The sequence below is a fragment of the Pleurodeles waltl genome, chromosome 3_1, assembly GCF_031143425.1.
Source record: "Pleurodeles waltl isolate 20211129_DDA chromosome 3_1, aPleWal1.hap1.20221129, whole genome shotgun sequence".
NCBI lineage: Eukaryota > Metazoa > Chordata > Amphibia > Caudata > Salamandridae > Pleurodeles > Pleurodeles waltl.
Window position 1 is genome coordinate 675,616,160 of NC_090440.1, and position 25,926 is coordinate 675,642,085.

At 42.9% G+C, this 25,926-nt stretch overlaps 1 protein-coding gene across 2 annotated transcripts in view; it reads left to right on the plus strand.

Annotated features, from left to right (window-relative positions):
• Positions 1 to 2,147: 2,147 nt before the first annotated feature.
• The window catches only part of DDB1 (damage specific DNA binding protein 1), a 682,863-nt gene continuing 659,084 nt past the window's right edge, over positions 2,148 to 25,926 (plus strand). For both annotated transcript variants that reach the window (XM_069223262.1, XM_069223263.1), the window contains exon 1: positions 2,148 to 2,339. In XM_069223262.1, coding sequence (XP_069079363.1) covers positions 2,279 to 2,339 — 61 coding nt within the window. In that variant the 5' untranslated portion in view covers positions 2,148 to 2,278. The remainder of the gene's footprint in view (positions 2,340 to 25,926) is intronic.

The following is a 25,926-nucleotide window of genomic DNA, read 5'->3' on the forward strand; positions in this document are numbered from 1 at the left end:
GGCTCTAGCGACTGATGCATTTCTGCAGGATTGGTCTCCGTTCCTGGGGTATGCATTCCCTCTCTTCATGATGATCCCTAGCATTTTGGCTAAGGCTTGTCATTGGAGAGCGATTGACTCTCCTGTGGAAAGCACAGGCCTGGTTTCCTGTGGTTCTAGAACTAAGTTGCTACCCTCCAATCCTTCTGCCATTGAGAAGGAATCTACTTCTAGATCCCTTGGGCCTTCTGGAAAGCCTCTCTCTGGTGGCATGGAACGTTTCAGGGAGAGATAAAGTCTCCCAGGACTTCTGCGAGAATCTAATGAGTTCATCTCTCAGGCCTGGTCCTCAGGCACTCACAAACGCTACAACTCAGCTTGGAAGCGCTGGTGTAATTGGTGCAGTGAACGGGGTGCTGATCCCTCTTCAGCAGATTGCTCTTTGATTAAAAAAATGTTGTCCTCACCAGCTACCTCTGGTATGGCCTTTAGATCAGGGAATAACTATTGGTCAGCCCTTTCTGCAGGTCATTTACCTATTGACAGTCAGCATGTAGGTGAGCTCCGCATTGTATGCATTTCTTGGGGGCATTAGGTTGCGTCGTCCTCCTGAACTGAAATATTCCTATCTATGGGATGTGAATATCGTTTTGCCTTTCTTAGACTCTTGTCCTGCAAATCGATATCTGTCCAGAAAACAACTTTCTGCTAAGCCTACCATGCTCTTGTACTTGGGTTCTTGTAAACGGGTTTCTGACGTAAGGGCCTTGGATTTGGCGGGTAGAGTGTTTTCTCCTGAAGGAGTAACTTTTTCCATTACGCGTCGTACCAAGTGTAACACTAAAACTGTTTTCTAACCTAGTTCCCCTGCTAATTCTAAATTATGTGCGGTACAGTGTTTAAAGAGGTATGAGGTGAGTACTGCTAAATTTCATACTGACATGGGGGCAAATTAGTGATCACGTTACAGAAAACTTTTTTCCCAGTCTCCTCAGCTACTTTGGCTAGATGGATGCGGTGGCTTCTGTCTGAAGCAGGTATTGACACCTCCAGATTTGGTGCTCATTCTGCCAGGGGTGCCATAGCTTCCAAGTCCTTAATATTGGGTTCACGCCTTGAGGACATTCTCAAGGCAGCTGATTGGTAATCTGAGTCCACGTTTAAGTCATTTTACTTCAAACCTATTGTGGATGTCGCTTCAGTGGTGGTTGCTCAGCTTTAAACTAGCATAATCGGAGCCACCGGTCCTGACATAAAATAAAATAAATTCTAGCATTCGCGTCAAGAATCTTTCAATTCTTTTAAGGACACGGAGGCGAGGATTATCCTACCCAACTTTTTTGTTTCATTATTGCATTGATGTTTCTTAATTCAGGATTTCTGTTTGGTTGAAATGTATTTTCTGTTATATTTTCACTTCCAGATGTTATTTAAATGTTTCCTTGTTTTCCATCCCTGATGTAATTTTTACTAAGGTACTGAATGCTCTATCAGATCAGTGTTTAAAGCCTTTGCATTATTTCTGTTATAGGTAATGAGGACAAGTGATCCTGGCTCTTCCTGGGTTTTGCCGGAAGTGCTTTGTTTCTCTTCTTCCAGTCTTGGAGTTGGTCCAAACATGGTTCTGCTCTGTTCCAAAATCTCCCCTTGAAGTTAGAATTCTAGTTATCTGGTTTGATCCTCTTGTTGCAGAATTTTGAGACTGTTTAACTGTTTGGGATTTATACAGATAAAGAGGTGGCTTATATGTCTCATTATGGTTATATAGGGCCAGTGGCTCTATGATAGATCATGTAATGTTACTGTTTTTATGGGAAAAGTAGTGTTTTCAACTTTTGTTTTGATTGGCTGCTGGAACAACTATAGCATAGAAAGAGAAGCATAACCCTCGCATCCCTGTACTTAATAGAATTGAAAAATTATTGACGGGAATGCTAGAAAGTGTTTAAGTCTCTCCTTCTACTGTGGTCGATTGCAGTTAAGACAAGCTTCTAAAAGTGATTTTCCCAGGAGTATGGCGCCCATTTCTGTCTCTTACTTAAGGTCAGTGAGCAGTCTAGTTCATTATTGGAACTGATCCACTTCCCCAGCTTCATGTTTATTTTGCGCAGACTTGACAGTAATGTTCCACTCTCGGCGCATGCGCCGAGTTCCTGTTTGCGTCCCGTCAGTCCACGCGCGCGGTCTTCTCTAGCCTTTGGAGCAGCGAGTCTTTGGCGCGGACTGTGGTTGCGAGGCCTCTGTGCTGTACACGGGACAGTGCACAACTGCTGGAGCTGAGCCTCATTACGGTGCCGCCATGTCCTACAATTATGTCGTGACCGCACAGAAACCGACTGCCGTGAACGGCTGCGTAACGGGTACTGAGGGGAATATTTGGGTCGCACGGGAGGGAGAAACTCTAAATGAACTGTGTGTGATAATATATATGGCGAAGGATGCATGTCCTGTGTGACAGATCGGAGCATCAGGGAAAGAGGCACTGCTATCAGCGGAGAGGTGATATTGCTGGCCAGGAGCACGGAATGGCAGAGCGGTGTTTGGGTTACACTGCGGTAGTGAGTCTGTTGGGGCACTGCGCTTGCTGTGAGAATCATTGTTTAGAGTGGCACTATTATTGGGGTTTGTGATATCAAGGCATTGGCTATGATACCTATAGGTCGGAGTCAGAGTGCGACACTGTCTGAAAGGAGGTATGAGGTGTAGAGTTTGGGGATGGCGCCGTCAGTGGCAGAAATTGAGTGGCAGGGCAGGAGGTGTTACTGCATGCAAAACACGCAGAGACAGAGCATTGAATCACACTGTGCAGAAAAGTGTGAGACGGAACAGGAATGGCCTTGAGATTTGCAGGGCAGTGTCAGTGGCGAGTACCTCCATACTACTATCTACACCACGTTGTGAAGACAACGCTCCTGTGGCGATACTGATATTTCACTGTATGGCAGGCTAGGAAGGTTTCCTGTTCTGCATATTGGTGTGAATAGGACCGGATTGAGAACAGAATTAGCCCGGACACCCAAAGAAAAAGTGGCCCACATTTGTGGTTAATGACCATTCTTGAAATGTTGCCTCTTATAAGGGGAGTCATTTTGGGAGAAATCGCTGATTAAATTAAGCTTGTAGGGCCAACGGCATTGCCCAAGACTAGCAACACCATTATTCCACTGCACCTCACCTACAAGACTCATCACTCCCTCTTCAGGTCTATACATTTCTTCACCTCGGGTCTCTGAATTAGTTAGTCACCCATTAAACCCTTAGTCTGTGCTCCCCCTCGGATCCCTGATTGCCTGGTATTCCATCAGGCCTTGGGTCAGAGAACCATGCACATCCTTCGTGCCTGGAGGCTTCTGTTAACCATCAAAGAACAAGGGGCCCGGCGCATCCTAAGTACTTGGGACATATGCTCAGCATTAGTGTTGAAGCTCATGAAACACCAACCGGACCTTTAAGCTCATTTCCATTTTCAGTCCCCAAATACTACCGCTCACACCGAGGATAAGAAGGACTTCTCTTCACTCTCAGATGCCTGTGGAATTCAGCTCACCTGATTTCCCTGTTCATTCTTGTGCCCTGTAGCTCTTGTTCACTTTTACTCAGATATTCCAGTTCACCCTCATGTTCACCTGAAATGCTCTGATTCGTTTGTTTACCCTTAGGTCAAATCACCAGATGCTCCGCTCACCCTATTCCCTCCTAGTTCCCATAGAGGACAATGGGGTGAGCAGAAGCTCAAGGTTATTGCTCGCTTTAGATAACTGAGGCTGCTGTTTACCTTCATTTCCCTAATATTATTGCTCACTCATGTCCCTGATACTTCTGCCTGTCTCCAGGCCTCTGCTCAGTTCCCCTTGGCTCCTGGTCACCCTCAAGTATAAGGTTCCTGCTCACATTAGTTTCCCTGATCCTATTGGCCAATTTTTGTTTTCTAGAGGCTCCTGCTCTGGACATACATCCCTGAAGCTCCTGCTCACATTAGGTGCCAAAAACTCTTGATAATCCTCTAATCACTGAAGTTCCTCCTCACTTCACTTTCGTGTCCCTGAAGTCCCTGCTCGCCCCTGAACCGTTGATTTTCTTGGTCGCCGTCGGATCCTTGTAGCTGCCACCTGCTTTTAGGTGACTGCTAGACTTCCTGGGAAGTTGTAGCAGGCATTCCAAGTTGTACACATCAGAGTTAGACAAGGCTTCCTTTTTTGATTGCCACTCGGAGCCTCTATGCAAGCAATTTATTTGGGGATTGCGTACAGCGTGGTACTTGATGTCTTTTGTATTGTGGGTAGAGACCTGAGTTGAATCTGGAAAAGGTACACAAATTCACTATAAATGCAACTTTTTAATTCTCTCCTAAGTAATATGCCTTCTCTCACAGAAACACATAAATCTTTTCTGCTTTCTATTGTCACTCCCTTCTGTAGACCCTCATTTCACACCCACTATCACTAGTGCAACTATTTGATTGCTTTCGGTTTTTCTGCCTGTCCATCTTCAACAATAACTTTCCTTTCTCTGTGTCTACCTCTTCCTTTCTTTCTGTATGTATACCCTTTCTTACTTGCTGTAAACACTTCTATCATTCTATCACTTGTTTGCTCCTCTCTAATCTGTCCTCCTTCTCTTTCTCTACTTCTTTTCCTCTTGTTGGTGTCTCTCATTCTACCTACGGTCTTCACTCAGCCTCTTGTTTTCCTTCTCGTTTCCTAACTCTCACTTTAGAAATCTCTATCACTCCTGTATTCCCCCTACCCCCAGCCCCTATGGGCTCTTTTTATATTTCTCATGTCCTTATTCCTGCTTTGATTTAGCATCTCTCCCTGGAGGTTTTATTAATTTCTTTGTCTGTAAACCTTTGTGTTCTCTCCTGTCAGTTGCACACACTTCCTTCTGCCTCATGAAATCCCGTGTGCCCTATACTACACATAATATTATATTCTCTGGCTGTAAAAGATGGTGATTTTTAAAAGTGATGGGGTGTAATACTTGCCAGGAGTTCACACATTTTTTTTTCTAAATTTGATATGAGAGTTGCCCATATGTTAAGAAGTATTTTCGTTCTGCCAGTGTCAGCTTTTTGTATGGATACCCCCATGCTAATACTTGCATACTCTATTCCAGTACCAGAATGTTGCCAGTGAAATTGCCCATATTCCATGAATGGCCTATATGTCAAACATTATATTCAGTATTCCAGAGACAGGAGTTTATCATAGTTTGCTCTCTCTAAACTGCCACCTTGTCCTTAATATAGCATGACTGCCAACTCTTAGGCAAAAATTGTCTCCAGTATGCCAGCACCAGAAGTTTGTCATATGTGTCTATTTGTGTCAAGTATTTCACCGTCTGCATTTTGCCTTGGGTGCCCTCCCTTATGCCAAAAGATACCTCAGCAGTCTCAGCTAGGGCATTTTGCCACATGTGCCCCATGCCAAGCAGTTCCTCCAGTATGCAAGCACCAGCATTATTCCACGGATGCCATGCTAAGAATTACTTCTAGAATTTCAGGGCCTGCATTTTGCCATGGGCCCTTTCTTATGGCACAAAATATCTCCAGTATGCCAGTAGCCTGCTAACTTGGGTGTTGCCATAAGCCCAGAATTATATAGAGTATGCCATGGCCAGCAGCAGATTCACAATCGTAAACACACTTTTACTCACACTCTTTCACTCGTACTCCCTCTCAACCACTCTTTCCCAAACTCAGTGTAACTCACACTATCTCATACGCGGTCTAAGTTACTCACATACTAAAGAACTCATACTCACTGGTTCGCTCTCTCACTTATAAGCACAGAAACTCAACTTCTTACGTTCATTGACTCAGTCTGGACCCTGGTACAACTGGACCTGCTGCACCATTGATAGCTACACACGTAATGCCATTCTACAAGCTCTGTCTTCAGTCACTCACTTCTTATAATACTCAGCCACTCACTCTAACTTACTTAATCATGCACTCTCTCAAACTCATATTCCCACTTATTTCACTCTCCTCGATACTCTCAAACACATGCACACACCCTAACTCAACCTGAGTCACTGTCAATCACTTGGTCACACTCACACATACATACACATGCACAGAGAAACAGCATTTCTTTAATTATATTGTTTTATTTACTTACCTTGCTTCCTTATATGTCAACTCGGGGACTCCGTTGCAGCAGCAGAGCAAGAATCTGGTGCTGGACATTGTAACCAGCAAGCCATTGAAATGGGGAAGACCCACCTCAACTCCTCACCCAGCTTCTTGATAGGACTGGAAGCACCACACTATAAGACGCTTTCCCAGTGCTTAGGATCCTGCTCCTGCTGCACCATGTGGCTCCATATTGGCCTCAGAGATACACTTATGAGTGCCCTGACAGCCACATTAAGCAGATATACTGTGCTGCCTGAGATATGCACAGCACATCTACTAAATACAATGCATTTTTCCTGTCCGGGGGGGGGGCATAGTTGAAGTACACCCCTCACATGCACAATCCAGATATCCATCTACAGAGTGCTGTGTTTTTATAGCTCTTTAGCTGTATCTTCCTGTGCCCCTTCCTCCTCCTGTTATCCGGAGTCTGGAGAGGAGGATGGGAGGGCTGATTTCATGAAAACCCAGAACTTGTGTTTTCAAGAACGCTGCTCAGTTAGTAGCAGAGGCAAGGGGCAGAAAAGCATTGCCCTTAGCCCGTGATAAGGAGCCACTGTTCTTTTCTGTCCCATTTATTGACTTGCTGCAGACATTAATGGTTATCCTCCTGTGTCTGGAAGCAGTGTTAAAACCAAAGGAGAATCCACTGGTGGAATTAACTTTACTGCTCTATTCCTTTGATGAAGAAAATTCCATTGGTAGATTGTACTCTACATTTAGCACTCCCTCTTGGAATGCCAACAATCTCTAAACTAAGACATAGACTGAGGGAGAAAACTAAAATAGTGCATGTGAGATATCAGTCTATCCTTTTTTCTCATAGAGCAGGAAACTTTGACACCCTTTTCTGCCTTCCTCGCCTCTCCATCATTTTCTTTGTCATTCACTTTCTTGCCTCACTCTTCTCCACTTTCGCTCTTTATCAATTTCTACCCTTCTCCTCATTTTAATCACTTCTGCTCTCTAACCTCTTCCCCTAGTATTCATATCTCCTCTTATGCCTTTCCCCTGTCCCTTGATTTCCCTTTTTCTTCCCCCTTTTTTATTATTCTCCACTTTGCCTGTCTGTCTTCTTATTTTGTCTCTCTCCAGTCGCACTCCTCGCTCAGTCCAAGTCTATTTTCTGTTTCCTTGGTCTCCTTGCCCCAGGATAAACGCTTTTCACAGTAATGTGTAAAAAAAAAAAAAAAAAGTGTTTTGGGCAATTTTGGTTATGTGTGTTATTTCTTGTTTTGATTTCATGGGAAACAGGAGCCCCCTCACAATTTTTAATATGACAAGGTGGTAGCAGGCACCAGGGCTCATCTGTCTGCGTCTTAAAACAAAAGCAGAGCCTATTAGATGATCACCACTTGCAACTTGGCTCCTTCCTTGGCTTTCAACTCCCTTCCCACCCCCTTCATTGTGACGCTTGTACTACCTGTGATGCTGAAAATCACCACCACTCCCTGAGGCCACACTTTCATACAGACAGGAGGAGACCCACCTTATGCTGCCCCTGCTCAGATTGGCTATTGTAGTACTATAAAGGACGAAGAGTTAGACGGGCTCTGTATTTGGTTATACTGGCCCCTGACCTCTGCTCAAAGGCATGAGTAGCTGTTTGGGTACAATTCCAGCGACCAAGCCTACCCAGGCAAGTGTGATTTTTTTTTTTTTTTTTTTTTTTTACCTCAGCTGAAAAAAACAGCCCACCAGCTGTCCTTTTCCATGGCTGATTGCCCGCCCTGCCAGTCCAATCCTGGGTGTGTTAAAAACTAAGCTAAGGGTGCTCACTTATGTTGGACTGTAAGGGGCTGACCCAGGAATTTCTGTTATATGCATGTTTGTGTGAGGTGGCACTGCCATGTCCATGAGGAGACAAACTGCTCCATGCAGTATAACCTTAGAGCAATTTGTGCATTACAAGTAATGTCTGCAAATGCACAGGCAGCAGGCATAGAGGAGCTATGTGAATGCAGTTCTGCTCCCTTGCTTGAGTGGTGCAAAACATGTTAGTTCTATGAGTACTGCCTCAGTCAAGTGTAAATAAAGTTTCACTGCCCCAAAGTGAACATTTCCTTAGATGTATAAACAATATACCTGAAAGGTTGCACAGAAACATTGTGCAGGGGTGTGGAATTTATTAAAATATCTACTTGTCCAGGGGACAGGTTGCTTCTCAAATCTACTTGTCCTGTAAACAGATCTACTTGTCCCTTTGGTGCCATGTAGTGTGGCGACAAATTATGGCAGCAATCTCATTATGTAAGAGCTCTGATAATAGCCTCTCTGATTATGCCAGGGCTACTACCATAATAGGGCTTGAATACTTGCAGTTTCAATCCCTACTGTAGCAATTTCCTTATTTTGCCACCTTTCTGCAGATCTGCATACTGGGGCTGGAGGAAGCAGTAAGCAATAGTTCCAGGGCTGGAATGCCTTTGAGTCTGCAAACCTACTAACCTGCATGTTTTAAAGATTTTCACCAGCTTCTCTCTAATATTTTCCCATAATAAGAAAGGTTGGACATTTACTCCTGACAGTGGCAGAATTAGAACTTCTTCCAAAGTTCCTGGGAAGAAAGTGGCCGGAGGGAAAATTAACTTGCAGATGCTCAATAGATTTTCACATGAGCAAATCTACACATGCGTATTTACCCATGCTAAAATACAGTTCACAAATATTTTATAGGGGTACGACATATACCATGGGTGCACTTTTGTGACTTTCTTTAAGAATTTGGGGCCACATGTAGGTAGGTAGGTTCAGGTTTGCGAGTCGCAAATTGCGAGTCGCAAACCCGAATGTAGGATGGTGTCCCTGACACCATCTGTGATTCGCAAGGGCTTCGCAAATGCTCACCTAGTGAATAATCATGAGGTGGGTCGCAATTTGCGACCCCCTTGCGAATAGCGGCCCTCACAGGGATGGTGACCTGCTGGAGACAGCAGACCACCATGTCTGTGACTGCTTCCTTAAAGGACAACGAGATACATTACAAAAACGAGAAATGAAACGTTTTTGTTTCATTTTTTCAGAGCAGGCAGTGGTCCGCAGGACCACTGCCTGCTCTGAAAAAATGTTTACAGTGACATTCACAATGGGGAAGGGGGTCCCATGGGGACCCCTTCCCTTTTGCGAAAGTGTTAGCACCCATTTGAAATGGGTGCAAACTGCGATTGGTTTGCGCCCGCGTTCGCGGTCACAAAACAATCCTACATTGCACTGCGAGTCGCAATTAGGAAGGGAACACCCCTTCCTAATTGCGACTCGCAAACCCGTTTTGCGATTCGGTAACCAGGTTACTGAATCGCAAAACTGGGTTTGTGCATCGCAATGTGCTTTTTGCACTTCGCAAACAGCGAAAGTCGCTGTTTGTGACATGCAAAAAGCTACCTACATGTGGGTCTTGGTCCCTAATTAGGTCTGGTGTTAACAAAGACATTTTGTTTAATAAAAACTTCTATTTCTCTCTCTTTTGGCTGGCTTTACTGTGAGTGATTGCATTCTGCTCTTCCACAAGGAGCATATTGGCACACAAAGTAGTTTTGTTCAGTGTCAGGAACTACAGTGGCAATTAGTGACGTAACGAAACTGGAGGGTGCCCCTTTGCCAAAGAACATGGAGGAGCCCCCTCTCCAGACTCACTCAGGGCAGGTGCTGTGCTAAAGGGGCCCCCTGGAAGGCGGCTGCGGGGCCTTTGTTATGCCACTGGTGGCAACGTGTGCTTTTAGAGTTAAAAAAATAGGTTTTTTTTTTTTGGCAGTGTTTGTTACAATGTTGAGGGCCTGGTAGCTCCCACAACAATAAAGTGTTACAAAAGCCATGTCAAAACAAGACACGCATTGATGAAACTAAAAGACTTATAAAAATATGTCAGATCAGGTGGCTTTGTCAGTGTTTGTTTATTTTCATGCTTCCCATATTCGTGTTGAAAATGGTTACACTGATTTTCCATTAGAAATATTTTTGGGAAATACTAGCATGCATCAACACATTTTACTAAATGACACTTCATTTGCATCTAATCAGAGAGCATTCTGGGAGCATTATACTTAGCCTCATAGCCTAAAGTTTTCAAACATGTGTATACACAGCTGTTTTTTTTTTGTACTGAACCAACATCAGTAGTGAAGTGTGACCTTAAAACATTTATTTACAGCACTCACCCTAATAATCAAGGCTTTCAAATAATGAACCATAAATACAAGTTCGAACAGCATTATCTTTTGGAAACACATTACCCTCTCTCTGTAAACTGGCAGCCAAAGGGTTTGTGCTGCAGAGGGTTGGGCCTACTTGTCCCAAGGACAAAGTAAACATAAAAACTTGTTGCCCTTGACCCCAAACAAGGTTTCACCAGGCTTTCAGCAAATTCAGCAGCAGCAGTGTTCATGTGTTGTACTTGACGGTTGTTGAGTACAAACTGTGGGTGGTATTGTTCTCTCTAGAAGAACAAAAATGGTAAATACTGCTTGTGTAAGACATACAGAACATGTGACAGTTTTAGAACTACTTACTCTAAGCGTCTAGAAATGGTGTGTTAGCACCCCGCTGAAGAATTGCCTGTGACTTATGCAACTGTATTGCTCATCTAGGAAGAAGATGACATTTTTATCTGTGTTCATCCTCTCCTGCTATGTTGGTGTTTGAACAGTTCTCCTGTGTTTTCCCTGTGGAAACGGTTGTTTTTAGATGTCCTGGGCATCTGTGCTGTTCATCTAGGAAGAAGAAAACGTTTTTTTATCTGTTTGTCCTTTTCATGCTGTGTATATGTTTGAACAATTCGCCAGTGACATCTGTGAAAAGGTTTATTGATGTTTTGAGACGAGAGATTTTACAGTTAGAGAGCACAGCACTCTTAGATGGGGTATTTTGAAATGGTTATTTTTTCACTAGAAAGATAGATTACCTTGTGTTTGAGTACAGTAAAGTCAAAGTGTCTATGGAGTCTGCCAAGAGTCATATGGAGTAATAGGTTGTGAAATATCTGGATGTCTAAGGAATGGGTTGCTTCAGAAACCTACCTTACAGTGAAGTTGTAAGTTTTATCAGCGTTCTCACTGTATCAGATCTTTGACAATAACTTTTCCTTTTATGCCAGGTCTGTGCATACCAAACTTACATGGGTATTCAGTGACTTCAAAGCGATCTCTTCCGCTCTTTAAAAGATCTGAAATGTACTCCTGATGAGAGCAGAAATAATAAAAACATTTTTTTCTTAAAAAAGGTTTCATTGTGGGTGTAATATTGGGGATGTAGGAGGAGTGAATTTGGACATAATCAGGCAGTATTCTAGGATCATAAGACGTTGCCAGAAATTGTTGGATTTCGCATAGGTGTACATGTTTTTGTCAGTCATGCAAGCTGAACTTAGAACTCAGTGCACTTCCATAGAGCACTCACCCATACCATAGAGAAAGTGAATTAGTTTCAACAACTTTTACAAATTAATATAACTTAATTGAAAAAATCCTATTTAACAGCTGAATACAGTGTTACTGTATTCTGGGGGCCAAAGATTTTGGTCTGCAGGGAGTTACGCCTACTTGCCCATTGAACAAACTAAACATGAAAGCTTGTTGTACTCGACTCCAAACAGTGTGTCTTGGGTGATAAGAAATCTACAACCTTAGACTTCTTGTCTTTGTATGAATGTTGCTGAGTTTTGCCAGATACGGTGTCTTTCAATGCGATAAGTGTGCTTTATTTGCCATCTTTTATTTGCTACGCTTGCAATAATTGAATGGAAATGCTATATTGTGAAACTTCCCGTACATGTATGATAATATTCCGGCTACTCAAAACATATTGTCAAGCTCAAGACACAAGCTTTTCTCTATAAGCTTAAAGCTAGATATATTGGATTTGTCAGTGTTTGTCTGTGAATCATGTAGCCCACTTCGCAGAGAATGTTTGAACATGGCAATCTCTACTGTTTGCTTTGCTGCTCTGTGTTGCTGTGCAGTGGTATGGAGTTTTTAATCTGTTTGTTGATTTTATACATGAAAACACAACTGTACATTAACTTTGAGCTTCTTCCCACCTAAAGTTCCACAGTCCTTTCCTCCACCTCCCCCCCCAACCGACCACACATGTCCATCTACTAGTGAAGTACCTGTATTGCAGAAACATAACAATATGTACATTCCGGCTGTGTTACGATCGACCACTCCACAATATTTCCCCCAGCTATTTGGGCCATATCTGGTTGTGCTATCTGAGCCATTCACATGGATCACTAGCCCCAGATTTTTTTGAAGTTCTGTTAGCATCCTCTTCCCTTATATACCGCCCGTTCCACAATCTTGCAGTGGTCCATGCCTACCTCCCAGTCCTGATGCATTGGGGGAATCCCACTAATCCGAATACTTTACTTCTGGTTGATGCCCCTCTTTGCCACAATACAGCCCAGATTTACTAGACGTTTCTGGTATTGTGACATGTCTGTTGGCCCAATTTCACCAGTTTGGGTTGTAAATCTAAAGGCAGCCCGGTGGCCTCCTCCAACGAGCTCCATAATCCCTCCCAGAAGGTCTGCAGGCATGGGCAGTCCCACAATGTGTGCAGCAGTGAACCTTCCATCCTGCATCCTCTAAGACAGTTCGCATTTTCTGCCCTACCAATTTTTTGTGCTAAGGATCTCTTATAATAGATGCAGTGTAAAATGTTGAGCTGGATCAAGTGGAAGGTTGCCTTTATTGCCATCTCTGCGGGGAAGATCAATGACGTCTGCCAGTCTTTGTCCTCTACCCACCCCCACCACCAAGTCCTGTTCCCAGTTTTCCTTCAGTTGTAGTAGGGAGTCTTGTGTGTTCCACATTATGGTGCCATATGTGAACGAAATAGGTTTGCTGTGATAGACTTGAACTCCCAGATATGTTAGACACCTTGACTCCCAGTGCAAATCTCAAAAATCCGGGGAGTGGCCCTACCCCCCATTGTCTGGAATAAGCTCGATTTTTGCCAGTTCACTTTCAACCCAGATAGATCCCCAAATCTCTCTAATAAGTCACGGGCTCTTTGGAGCTCACCTCCTGCATCTTTCAAGAAGAAAAGGAGGTTGTCTTCGTATAACGCAATATGGTGATTCTGCCCTGCCGTGGTGAGGCCCTTGTATACCCGCCTCGTTCTGGCCACACAAGCTAATGGTTCTATTGCCAGTGCAAAAAGCAGGGGGGAGAGAGGGCAGCCCTGCCTGGTCCCTTTCTCCACTCAGTATCTACAAGATAGTACTGACCGTGCGGACTCTGGCTGATGGGTCAGTTTATAACAATCTTGTCCAAGCTATGAATCTGTCCCCCAGTCCAAATTTACGAAGTACCTCGTAGAGGGCGCCCGCTGTTCCAGGCTATCAAATTCCTTTTCAAAGTCAACGTCCAATATCATCGCCCTTTGCTTCTCATCTATTCCCTTGAAGCAGTGAAAAAAGGCATTGAATGTTCATCGTTGTTTGACGCCCTAGAATGAACCCAGCCTGGTCTATATGTGTCAGGTGTGGCATATGTTGCATAAGGCGCATCGCTAGAATTTTGCTTACTATCTTATAATCAACTGGTAGCATTGAAAAGGGGCTATATGAGGCTACGTCCGTGTGGGATTTTCTCGGTTTCAGCAATGGTATAATCAGGGCTTCTCCGGCAGATGCTGGGAGAGTCTGGCATATCCTAACCTCTTCATAAACTGACACCAGTCGTGGCCCCAATTTTGTGAGATATGTCGAATAAAAATCTATCGGAAGGCCATCTGGACCAGGTGTTTTATTATGTGCCGTGCTGGCTATGGCTGCCTTCACTTCTGTTATGTTGACCTCTGCCCCCAATTCTGACGCTTCCTATTCTGATACAGTAGGGAGCGCTAGGTGCTCTAAGAAGGTCCGAATCTCATCTTCTGTTGAGTGTACCTTGTTCGAATATAGGTCGGCATAGTATTTGTGAAATTCGCCATTGATTGCGGCCTGGGAATAAATGCTATGCCCCTCAGGTTGTGTGAGCTCCTCTATAATGGACCCTCTCTTCGCTGGGTTTGTCAACCATGCCAGCAATGAACTTGCACGGTCCGCTTCTTCGTGGTTCTTGCTAGATATGACTTATAGTCATAACCGCGCAATTGATCCTCTGCGAATGCTGTTGCCTCTCGCGCTGTTAGGAGTGATGTCTGTATCTCTGGGGCAGTGGGGCGTTTCTGCTCAGTTCTATACAGGGTGTATTATACGTGCACCTTGCTCTGCAGAATAGGCAGAGCAGATGATGCAAATTGCCTTAGGGGCTGCAGCCTGAAGGCCACCTCAATACACACACTGTGGAGCTGCCAGCGCGTTAACACATTCTGGGAGGCAGTTGGGAACTCAGAGGATGCAACAGGGCTACCATTGGAACTGACGCTGAGGCTGGCAGTCCTGCGGGTGTGGGACTCCACAGATCATTCATGCTACCAAAATCACTTGATAAACCTCAGCTACATGTTCGCAAAATGGAACGCTGCACAGAAATGGGTCTCCGAGGATCCCCCCGCCCGACCCACCAGGGCTTTGAAGTTGGGATGGAATTTTGTAAACTAATGGAAAAAGAAATATACAAAGGGCGAGGTTGTATGTACAAATTGGAGAAAATATGGGGAGGATGGGATATGAAAGAGGGATAAAAGGAATGGCTCAGATCATTTCTTTGGATGGATGAAGGGGCTTGGACTGCTTTTTACTCAAGAATGGTTGAACTGGATAAATGGAAATTAACATTGGTGGAGTAAATAGCATAGTTGGAAATAGAGGATGATGTAGAGGGGGTGGAGTCTCGTGAAAAATGGGTGGAGAGTTGTCGTAATGAATTAGTTAATTGTATTTGTTGCAATGTAAAATAATAAAGTTTAAAAAAAAATAAGAGGCCATCCCATAAGTATGATCTCCTCTTGGAAGTCTGCTCATGATGTGAAATAATCGTTGATTAATAATATATGTGTTATGCCCTGGAATAATACCAGTTTGGTTAGGGTGGATCACTTCTGCCGTTTAAAGGCAGTAACCAGTTGGTTAAAGTCTTCCCTGCAATATTTTAATCCAAGTTTATAAGGGACAGGAGATGGTGTGAGCACACATACAATTGATCACGCCCCATTTTTTTGGAGGACAGCTATTTGTAGGTGTGATACCATTCAATTCTGAGTCACTCAATCCCCGGAGTTTTCCCCTTTCCAGTTGGTCAATTGTTAGGCTGATTTCCTTGACTGTCACTGGTTCTTCCATACTGCTGTTGTGCTGGGGTAATACTCAGCATATCAGTTGTCTAATTATGCATGCATCTGTCCTTTTTAGATTCATCATTGTATAACTGTCTATAATGTTAAGCAGTCCTGGTATTGATGTCTGTACGTTGCATATATTTCCTGATCTGGTGCGAATAGAGCAAATGGCTGCATTGGGGATGGGGGTTGATGACTCTGGTTTTCTGTGCCTTGCCAGCACTTGCAAGCCCTGTCTCCCTCTGCTTGCTAATTCATTATAGTCTCTTGTACTGCTTGTACTTTTGTAGGTCTGCTTGAGACTTGACCCATGTTCAATTTGGTATATTTTATTTGCGGTCCGGTGTGGTGTGTTTTTTTTTTTTGTCGCTGAAATCAGCTGAGGAAGTGGGTAACCTGGGATTCCAACCAGAACTATACCTAGTGGCTGAGGAAAAAAAGTACAAAGTATAGTCACAAAGGTGCAGCATAAAACTGTGCATTTCAAACAAAATTTGCAGGCTTGTTTCTTGACGGTCAATAAATCTCCATGTTGTCTCTACTGTATTTGTGTAAATACTTATTTCCATTTATAATCCATTGGCTATGTGTTCTAGAAATGTTCATGATATGGTGCTTGTCCTAGAAATAAGCCATCGAACCACCATGGTTGGGTGGGCAGGAGGGTGGGGGAAGCACAAAGTGGATGCAACCGTCCTAGAACTCTGTGGGCCCTTACTATAGACACAAACTTTAAGATCATACTGCTCAGGACAGTTAAGTCAGCCATTCTTCCAGAAAAAGATAATCCCTTGGGTCTTATTTCTCTCTAGTATGCCCACTCTGCACACTTTATTGCACTCATTTTGGCTACCATTGGTCTCACACTTGCGAGAGTGGACTCATTATCAGAGACCATGTCTGCTAGCTTTCTGTGGTCAGCTCTCCGGGACCTGACATCAGTCTTGTCCTTCAGTGTGATCCTGATGTCCTTAGTATCCTAAAGCATCTTGTCAGTATGATCATCTTATCTCTTGTTTCCTTTTCATCCAGTTGCCTTGTACCTAGATCTTCCTTGAGTGGTAATGATATGTGGCTTTTGGTCTCACCATCTTTGTTTTGGCTTCATAAGTTTCAGTCACGTTTTACATAGGCATTTCCAGCAGTCAGTCTAAGTCCAACAACAGTCCAGTGAAATATTTGACGTGCAACACTTGTTTTCTCCCCTACACTCTGTACTAAAAATAGTCAAAAATGTCTTAATGGTTCAATTCTGTTGCCCTTAAGGTGCATGAGGTTATCCATAGGTTACACAGGCACTGCACCACCTCCTGCAATGCAGCGGTGAAGACAGCAGTCCGAGATATAGTTAGTCCTTGCCACTCCTCACTAATTGGGACTAGATTGTTATCCTCAAAGCTGACTGTTTCTCTTGAGCACCAAGTGACAATCATTCCAGGACCTTTCTTCTGCCCCTGTCACTGATAAAATGAAGAGAGAGTGAGGTGGAGGGCCACAGGGCCAGCCTAATCAATCCCCCTCTGCACACTTGGGTGGTATGTGCACCTCTCGCCAGCCCCTAGCCGCTCCCTCTGTTTCCACCATCTCAGCTACAGCAGTGGGGGCTGCAAGGGCTCATCGTGCTTTAAAATGGATAATGCTTTCAGTGGGTTCAAACATCCTAGGCACTTTCCATTGGTGCAACAGTCTCGCCATCATCTCTCAGGCTACTCACTTTTGCTTCAACAGATGGATTCATCTTGTTGTCTTCAGCCCAGCCAGACCGTAACAAAAACCCTCTTCGGTTGTGGTGTTTATCTGAAGCCCTGCCCAGTTGCCAAACCTAGGTTAGGGATGGAGGGCTGAAGGGTGTTAGCCCGGCTGACCCCATCATGGGGGGTGCTTTTCAGTGGCTAGAGCACCTGGAAGACTATCTTGCGGGCCCACTGGTTTGGAGCTCTGGAGAAATAAATTGTACACCATTACTTCTTGGCCAAGCCCCACCATTTATATTGCAACTTTGCTATGCACAAAGTGGCACAACCTGCCCTGTTTGTGCTGGACAACTCCATTAAGGGTTTGTGCCAGTATAAAGTAGAAACTCGGAACCCTGCAAATAAATCCTCCACCAACAAGTCTATTGCTTTTTTCAGTTGCTGATTAGCTAGTATCAGCTCCTTATATTACCCTAGAGGTAAACTCCACCACTTCTGACATCAGTCTCTTTCTTGTAATGACACATCTCCTAAACCAACCTTTCTAGCATCTGTGATGACATCTTTGTCACGGGTCTCAAAGGGTTCCAAATTCTTACCCACTAAAATTCTTTCTTTCACCTGCTGACAGCCTTTCTCACATTCATCATTCCATATAAATGTAATCAGTAATCTGATTGGGAATGTGAACTCTGAAAAATTTCCTAAACCTCACACAAAATTCACCTAATCCTCAACTGATCTTACGTTTTGGAACTAGGTGCATCTCCTATTGCTTTTAAAACATATGCTTAGGCTCTCCTCCTTTTGCCGATGTGAGAGGACCCAGATAATGTACAGCATCCACTTCTATCCTGCATTTTCTTTCCTTAAAATCATTCTGTTTCCCTTTAAAAGGGACAAGGCTTGATCCAGCTTGATGACCTGCATCTCTACATTCTTACCACATAATAAAATGGCATCGTGGAAATATGTTGCACCCACAATAACACTAAATAATAATGTGCATAGCTGTTTGAAAATTGTGGACCCCAATTTGAATAACATAATTTTGTAGCAAAAAGTCTTCTTCAGGAACTATAAATGAGATTAGATGACGTGACTCCCAGTGCATTTCGATCTGATGGTAGGCAGAAAAATCTAGAGTGGTAAACACACTATATCTCCTTTGAAGTGTACGCATTACTGTGATTTTCCTAATGGTTGTTTTATCCTCCCAGATATTTTGAAGTCCTGCAAATCGACACTCTTTCTCAAGTCTTTGTTGGGATTACAGGAGGCTAACCATTGAGACCACATTATTTTTTCTATAAAGTCTAGTTTAATCAGTCTTCTCAGTTCTTTTTGTAAATTTTCTTTCAAACCTATTGGTACTTTACTAACTATGCACACATGGACCTACATTGTCTTTAGACTTGAGTCTAAGAGCGAACTCCTGTAACTTTCCCATGTTCTCCAAAAAGCCCTTTAGAAATGTCAAATCTTCTCTCATTTGAAAAGAATAAAAAAACTGTGGAATTGAGCTGGGGGGCTTACTTTCTCTGTATCGTGATTCAGGTTGTTGCCTTACTCAGTCTGTCTCAAAATCCAATTTCCACCACGAAATTAAATTTGACTTTCAGTACAGATTATTGTTCCACACCAGGCTCATATACCAGGCTTGCTACATGAAGGTGCGACTGGATACCACCGTTGGTCTATTTGAATCACTTATTGGTTTTCACACAAAATACTGCTATGTAGTTGTTCTGTTGTATTCTATTTCCTTTTAAACTTTACCTTTGTTCAAAACCTATTTTGCAAGTGTTTTTAGTCTCTACATCATACTTATTGCTGTTCTGCAGGTTTTTCATAATTTTGCAAAACAGACCTATTTTTTTATTTCTTGCCTAATTCTTCTCTTAACTGAACTTCGAAAGACCATATAGTAATCAGTGGATACAATTTGTGATAAGAAAGATCCAAATTTCCTTTCAGGTGGCTAAACGAGTTAATTCAGAGTTGCCATCCTAAAGAAAAAAATAGAAGTGTTTTTGCACATCTGTAATATGTTTATCAAATACAGTTATGTATTTGTATCAAATACAGTTCTGTGCATCAGTTATACAGAGATGTTACGCTGTACTTGCAAGTTATGGGGGAGATTTTGTGGTTGCTCAGGCTTCATTGGTGTATAGACATATGCTCTGAATAAAAATAGCTTGTTAAATTATGATTGGATCACAGTTATAAGTGGTGCAATGTTTATTGCACTAGGACTAGGTAATTACCAGGTGTGATAAAGTTCACACCTTTCATTAACTTTCAGCATTTCACAGCTGCTGGAATTTAACCAGGCAGAAAGGCCTGTTATTTACCATCATATCCAGTTTTGGTGCAGTAACCACTGAAAATCCTCATGTCCCCCCCCCCCCCCCCCCCCACCCCCCAAAAAAATCAGAATAGGCAGTACTTATTGTACCCAATAAATTCTGAACACCTTGATGAAAGATTTAATCAGGTGTGATTATCATCACATGTGACGGGTCAATAGCAGTCAGTCCTATAAAAGAAACATTGAAAGTAATTGACTCCGGGATCTTATGGGTAAGTCTCACTTTGTCTAATAAGGTGTAAGCAAATAAAGTCAAAGAAAAATAATGGTGTTTGATAACCAATAATCTGTTACGAATCAGTTTGACGCCTTACGTGTCATCTAAAAATGGCCTGAAAAAAGAAGATTTTTAAACTGTTCACCCATTGTAGTTACCTACCTTAAACACTCATTGCAAGTACTGCTATTAAACAGCCATACTACTTCTTGGACAAAAAACATCTGAGACATTCAGGGTAACATCTACTTGTGATAATGTAACATTTAGTCTGATTACTAATCCATTATTTTGTACTCTGCATTTTGGTCCTCATGTGGGATAAGTGCGCCTGCTTTTTAGATCTTCTGTAATTTTAGTAAAATGATTTTTAAAACATACTTATAGGCGCCTTCAGACACCCTCCTTACTGATAGGTGTTTTATACTATGATTCACATTTTTCTTCCACCTACTGCTCTGTATGGCTTGGGGCAATGGATCAGCCTACTTCAGCCATTGGCTAACTTCACTGTGAGTGACTGCATTTTGCCCTGTAACAAGAAGCTGATACGCAAAGTTATTGTATGAAGTGCCTGGGAGTACTATAGCAATTTATGCCTTTTGAGAACCAAACTAAGTATATTTTTGCTTTGGCATGTAAATCACAGAACCAGTGTCATGTAAAAATATGATCCAAGACTTTAGAATTAAAAAAAGCTTCTTCAACATTACTTTGTTAAATTGTAGTAATAGTAACCCTAATGAAACATTTTATGAGAATCTCCTGATGACATAGTCATGCGTCAACTAAGAGTTGTCCGTTTGTCAAGAGCAGTACACACACAGATAAATATATTTTCACCGCCCGTAAGTATGTTTATCCTCCAAGGACCAGGCATGGACCGTGCATCTCCTTTTTCACAAATGTTATATTTGTTTTCCACCATAATGTTTGCCATAACGTGTTTTGGCCACCCCTGTGGCCCTGTTCACGTATACATGCTGCGCTATCTTTGTTTGTATTTTATACAGTTTGTGTAACCATTGTCATGAAAAAAAGACTATCAATCAATATTGTTCCTTTACATTCAGTGTTTAAAATTAAATCACACCACAATTGGTAATGCACCATGGTCCTGTCCACAAAGTTAACATGTAAATTCAAAATAAATAAGTACAAACGGACATGTAAATAAATAATGCAAATTAATACATTTTCCCTCTTCTCATAAAGCAGGGACCACATGATACTTGCATCATCAAACACAATTGTTCCCCAGTGGTCAGTATCTCAAATTATATCATAAACAGTAGTCAGAGTTGATTTTACTACCACATACTATCAGATTATTGCTTGTATCACAAAATTAAATCAGAATGGGCACGTGCTATGATTTAAATACAACATACTTCACCTAACCTTTATCATCCATGTAGCTGTTTTCAATGACATTTTCCATAAATTCCAGTAAGATCATTGGAAATGCACACATTTATTTCATCTACTGTATCGTATGCAAAATTGTGTCACTCGTGGGCTTATTCCATTATTCAAATCACATGTACCCCAATCAATCTGTGCTATGTACATTGCACATTTCCATTTCATTTTGCATGTATTTTTAGTGATAACCATTCAACTAAAAAAACAGAAATCAATGTCCCTTCTAAAAACACTACTCAAATCAACATAATGCCTGGGGCTTCAGCAGCATATGTTATTTACAAAAATGAATACAGTTCCTCCTCAGTGATCAAACCATTGGGTGATTTTTGTATACAGATTCATGATGTATCTACTTTCAGCTTGACGAACCAGTTACTCCTTATTGCCACCGCTAGGGTTTATTGGAATCGCATCAACCACAAAATATTTTAAGCATTTGATGTCTTTCCTCATAGCATTTATGGACATGCCTGGCTACAGGATAAGGTCTCATCCTTACTTTTAGCTGCCCTGAGGTGCTTCAAAGTCTTGTTGTGGACCTGTAGGACCATGCTTCCCACGTACCACAATCCGCACTCATACATAAATATGTATATGGTATACTCTGATTTACAATTGAATAAACAACATATCCTCTGGTGCTCATCAGTAAATGGTGTAAAATATTCAAAGGTGTTGACCCCTAAAAAGTGTCTTACCTCCTAAGTGACGCACTTCTTGACTATATCGACAGTCTCGCAAAGGTCACAGGCATGAAAAAACTAGGCTGATTCAAATGGAGTATCAGCTTCTCCATAAATGTCTAATTTCATAATAGTGATAATATGATGTTCACAAATAACATTTGTTATTCCCAAGGTTTCATTTTCTTACTCTTGCAATTCTATCATCATTTGTATGTCGGAGACCTGTGGATTTGTCTAATTCATTGTATCCTTGACATCCTTTATAGTACTTCACCCACTTTTTTGAAGGTTACATTTAGCTAATTTCAATCGCCATATGAATTTATGAATGTCCACCCTAGTTTGCGCATCATTCATGGAGATTTCAGAGCAATTAGAAGACAATCCAAGAAATAAAATATGTTGTTCTGCTGTACTCAAAACAACGTCCGGCAAAGTTATGACCGACCAGGCCATCTCATTGTTTACTTTTTCCTCCATTGAGACTGCTTTGGCCCCTCCTACTGTGCCTCCTTTGCTTGTTCTTCTCCTGTTCCTTCTTTGTTGCGCCTTAACTGCACACCCTTGGTCATAAGATGTACTGTCGGTCCAACCTTAAAAAATACAGCTCATCAGTGAAGGATGGTATATTTAACATCGAGCCACTTCCGCAAGCTCTTTCAGTCTGTCTCAAATTCGACACTGTATTCTGAACCGATTTCATTCACTTAAGTTTCCTGCTATGCCCCATTTACTTTCATTAGCCTTTGTCTGTTTATATTATCATAATGCTTGGCAAGCATAAATATATGTCCCTTCTCATAATCCACCTTTTCACAGTGGAATTTGTGTGCTTTTCTAGCATTTAGGACATCTTCTTGTTTTTTCAGACGTGCAACCGTTTCCTCTCGGAATTGCGCCAAAATCTCCTGCTGTGTATGTGCCCCAATCGCCTCATTTAGTTGATTAATCTTGGATTGCACAATGCACATTTTTTTCCTGAATTATTTTACTGCAAATATTACATTAATATTATCAAGCATGTCATCAAAGGTTTCATGGGTGCCATAATTTGGTGGGTAATTCGCAGGGCACGACGAGTTATCTTAGGGCACAAGTTACAGTTATTTGAGGTAATTCTAATCATAACTGCTGAATTTTTATTGTTTAGTACGCTTGAAATGTGAGCTTAACTATAACGTTCCTCTAACCTTTTTTATTTATTTATTGTTATAATTTTTTTCTAACTGAATTTCTATGGTTGTTTTAATGTATAGTAGCCGTGTGTGGCGGTGGTTTGCCGCACAACACCCGATGAACACCCAAACTTGCACTGTCTTCACCTGTGTGCAGGGGAGGTTGCCCTCAAGACCAGGCCTGCAGCCAACTCCCCCCTAACCACTCAACCCCATGCTGTACACAGGCCTTTGGCTGTGCGCAGCTCAAGTTGGCCACGGCCTCTCTGGGTGTGAAAATAGATTGTTAGAGGGTGTATATAGGGTGGGAGTGGCTGTCAGATTGTTTGTCTGAGTGTGATAGTGGGTACATCAGGTTATAGTGGGTGTGTTAGTATGTGTGCAAATCTGTGAGTGGGTGCATGAGGGTGTGAGTGGGTGCGTAAGTGTCTGAGTGGGAGAAATTGATTGAAGGAGAGAGAAAAAGTGACAGGAGAAGGTTTTGTGGGCTTTAATATCTCATACAGTTAGAATGAGATTTGTTTTCAATTTAAAATAAAAAAAAAGTATTTATTTTAAATAAAATATTTTTTATTTAATGAAAAGGAAATTAATCAAACTGGACTCGAACTCCCAAAGCTCAGTGTGAAGGTTTGCGACCTTCACAGTGAGCTATGGGGATTGTGGTCGTTTTTTTAAGGCCTTTATGTGCTTTCTGGGACTGCGTGGGGAGCCCTGAAGGGCAATGGCTTTGACAGCAGCTCCGTGCTTGCTGAAGGATTTCATCTCTGCCCTCTGCACGCGTGAAAGCTCTGCTGTTTGACAGTGGGACCTACTTTAAAGGTCCTGATGTGAAATAACAGAGTGTTTGCTGTGGTTTGGCACCCTGGCACATAGCAGGAACCGGCCTTGTTTGGGGATGTATGTGGGGGGCGGTTCCTGGGCCATCAGTGGCTCCATGAGAGGGGCCACACGGTCCCCCTCCAATGTGAAGATAGTTCCCGGGGTGGTGGTGTCTGGGGTCTGGGGTCCCGCATGTATGGTGGCTCCCGGGGTTTGGAGGGGTCCCATAGGGACCCCCGTTTTTTTTATTTTTTATTTTAAGGATTTGTACCGGGTGGGGTGGTGGTCTCCAGCTGCAGGGTGCAGGTCACAAACCCCCCCCCCCCCCCCCCCCCCCCCCCCCCCCAATATAATTTCTTAAACACCCGGGGAGGTCGTGGTCCCTGAGGCAGTGGGAGGGGGCCGCACTTCTTTTAGGAGAAATTAGGATGGGGTGGGAGAGGACAATGGGAATGGCAGTGGAGAGGCCCCAGTACCACATACCTGTGTTCTAAGGAGCAGCCTCATCTGCATTGTTCAGGGCAGGTAGTAGTGTCCCTCTCCCACAGTTTTTCTCCATCAGAGCTGCAGGACATGCCAGCAGAGAGGGAGTCAAAGTTGTGGCTGGTTAACATAGCCTTAAAAAAGCTGCTGAGGAAAGGAAATTAACCCTGGCTCTTGAGGTCAAAAAAGTAATGTTGGCACATGAGAGGAGCTAGTGAGAGTTGGACCCGAGTTCGAGTAATTCCTCTGAATCCAGTGATGATGATGATGATGATGATGGCAGTGATACAGAAGTGCCCAGGAGAGGTAAAAGTCTGCTTTACCAAAGACCTGGTACCTAGATATGTTGTGGGGGTATGACAGACAAGTTGTTTGCTGCATATGAGGTGGCTATGCATATGAATAGAGTCCCAGAGGAAGACTGGGAGGGATTCTTTATGGGCCCTAGATGTAGCTGACCGGATACAAAATGCCCCCATGAAGTCTTTCTCTGTAAGTTTGGCTTAACCCCCAGAGAAGCATCTCCTGAATTTCAGGGATTGTCGGAAGCAGGTACACTAGTTTTTGGTGCATTGTGTGGTTTCCTCTAGTAAGCTACTGGCATGTTTGCTGAAAGACAGCAAAGTAAATTATGATGATGGTCTGTGCAATTTGTTCATGAGGGGCACATTTTAAGTAATCATTTCATATTGCAGAGTTGTACCAGCACCTGATATATTCCAAACTAGCTGTGCCCAGGGTGCTTGTGAAAGAAGCTGGCCCAGTGTCAGTGCCAGAGTGTCAAAGAATGTCCCTGGGGGGATGACCACAAGAAAGGTGGACGGGACCCCACTAGCGAAAGTTAGGAGCAGACAAAGTTACCAAAGGGAGTTCTCTAAACACTACCAAAAGAGTTTTCTGAAGTGAGAGTCCCATTCCTCCTCAGACCAAAGGAGAGGAGAGGATTTAGTGGGAAGAAACATATGTGTCCTGTCCAGTTCCATTGCTATGGCAGATTCCAGTCAGGTCACAAGAGTGAAGATGCCATTTGCCACATGAAGAAGTTCTGCAGTGTTTGGCACACATCAGGGATTGCCAGTACAAAGCCGAGGCAGAGGAGGTTCCCAATTAGCATTATGAATAGTGCAGAGGTGACCCTGGTTAACAGTGAGATGGTACCCATAGCTCATGTGCCTGATAACACTAACATGTACAGAAAGCAGCTTAGTATTAATAGGCAGAGGGTGGGGGCTCTGCAAGGGAAAAGAGCCCGATGACAGCTGTCGGATGTCATCTGGTGTCTACATTGGCAGGCTTTTCCTAATGCTATCCACCAAGTAGTGACAGCTGACAAGCAAATGAATGACTACCCCGTGGCAATAGTTGCCCTGGATTAGGGTGGGTTATCTGACTTTTTGAAGGTAACTGTAGGCCCATCTTTGCCTGTTGCCTGTCTGCTAGGGAATCCAGCTGTAATGAAAAACAATTTCCACAAATCTTTAAAACCTTAGTGTCTGGGAGGTAACACATTTCAGCATGCTAGCTCTATGAATAGGTTACTATGCCCACCCTAGGGTGTTATTCATGTTTGCGCAGCACAAACTACCATTGTTACAACATCTTAGTACATTCTCTATCTGAACGCCCTTTTATGTGAATCTTTTGGATAGACGGACTTCACTCCTTCAATCTTGTTGAGTGTGGATCCATTTTATCTTTGTTGTAAGC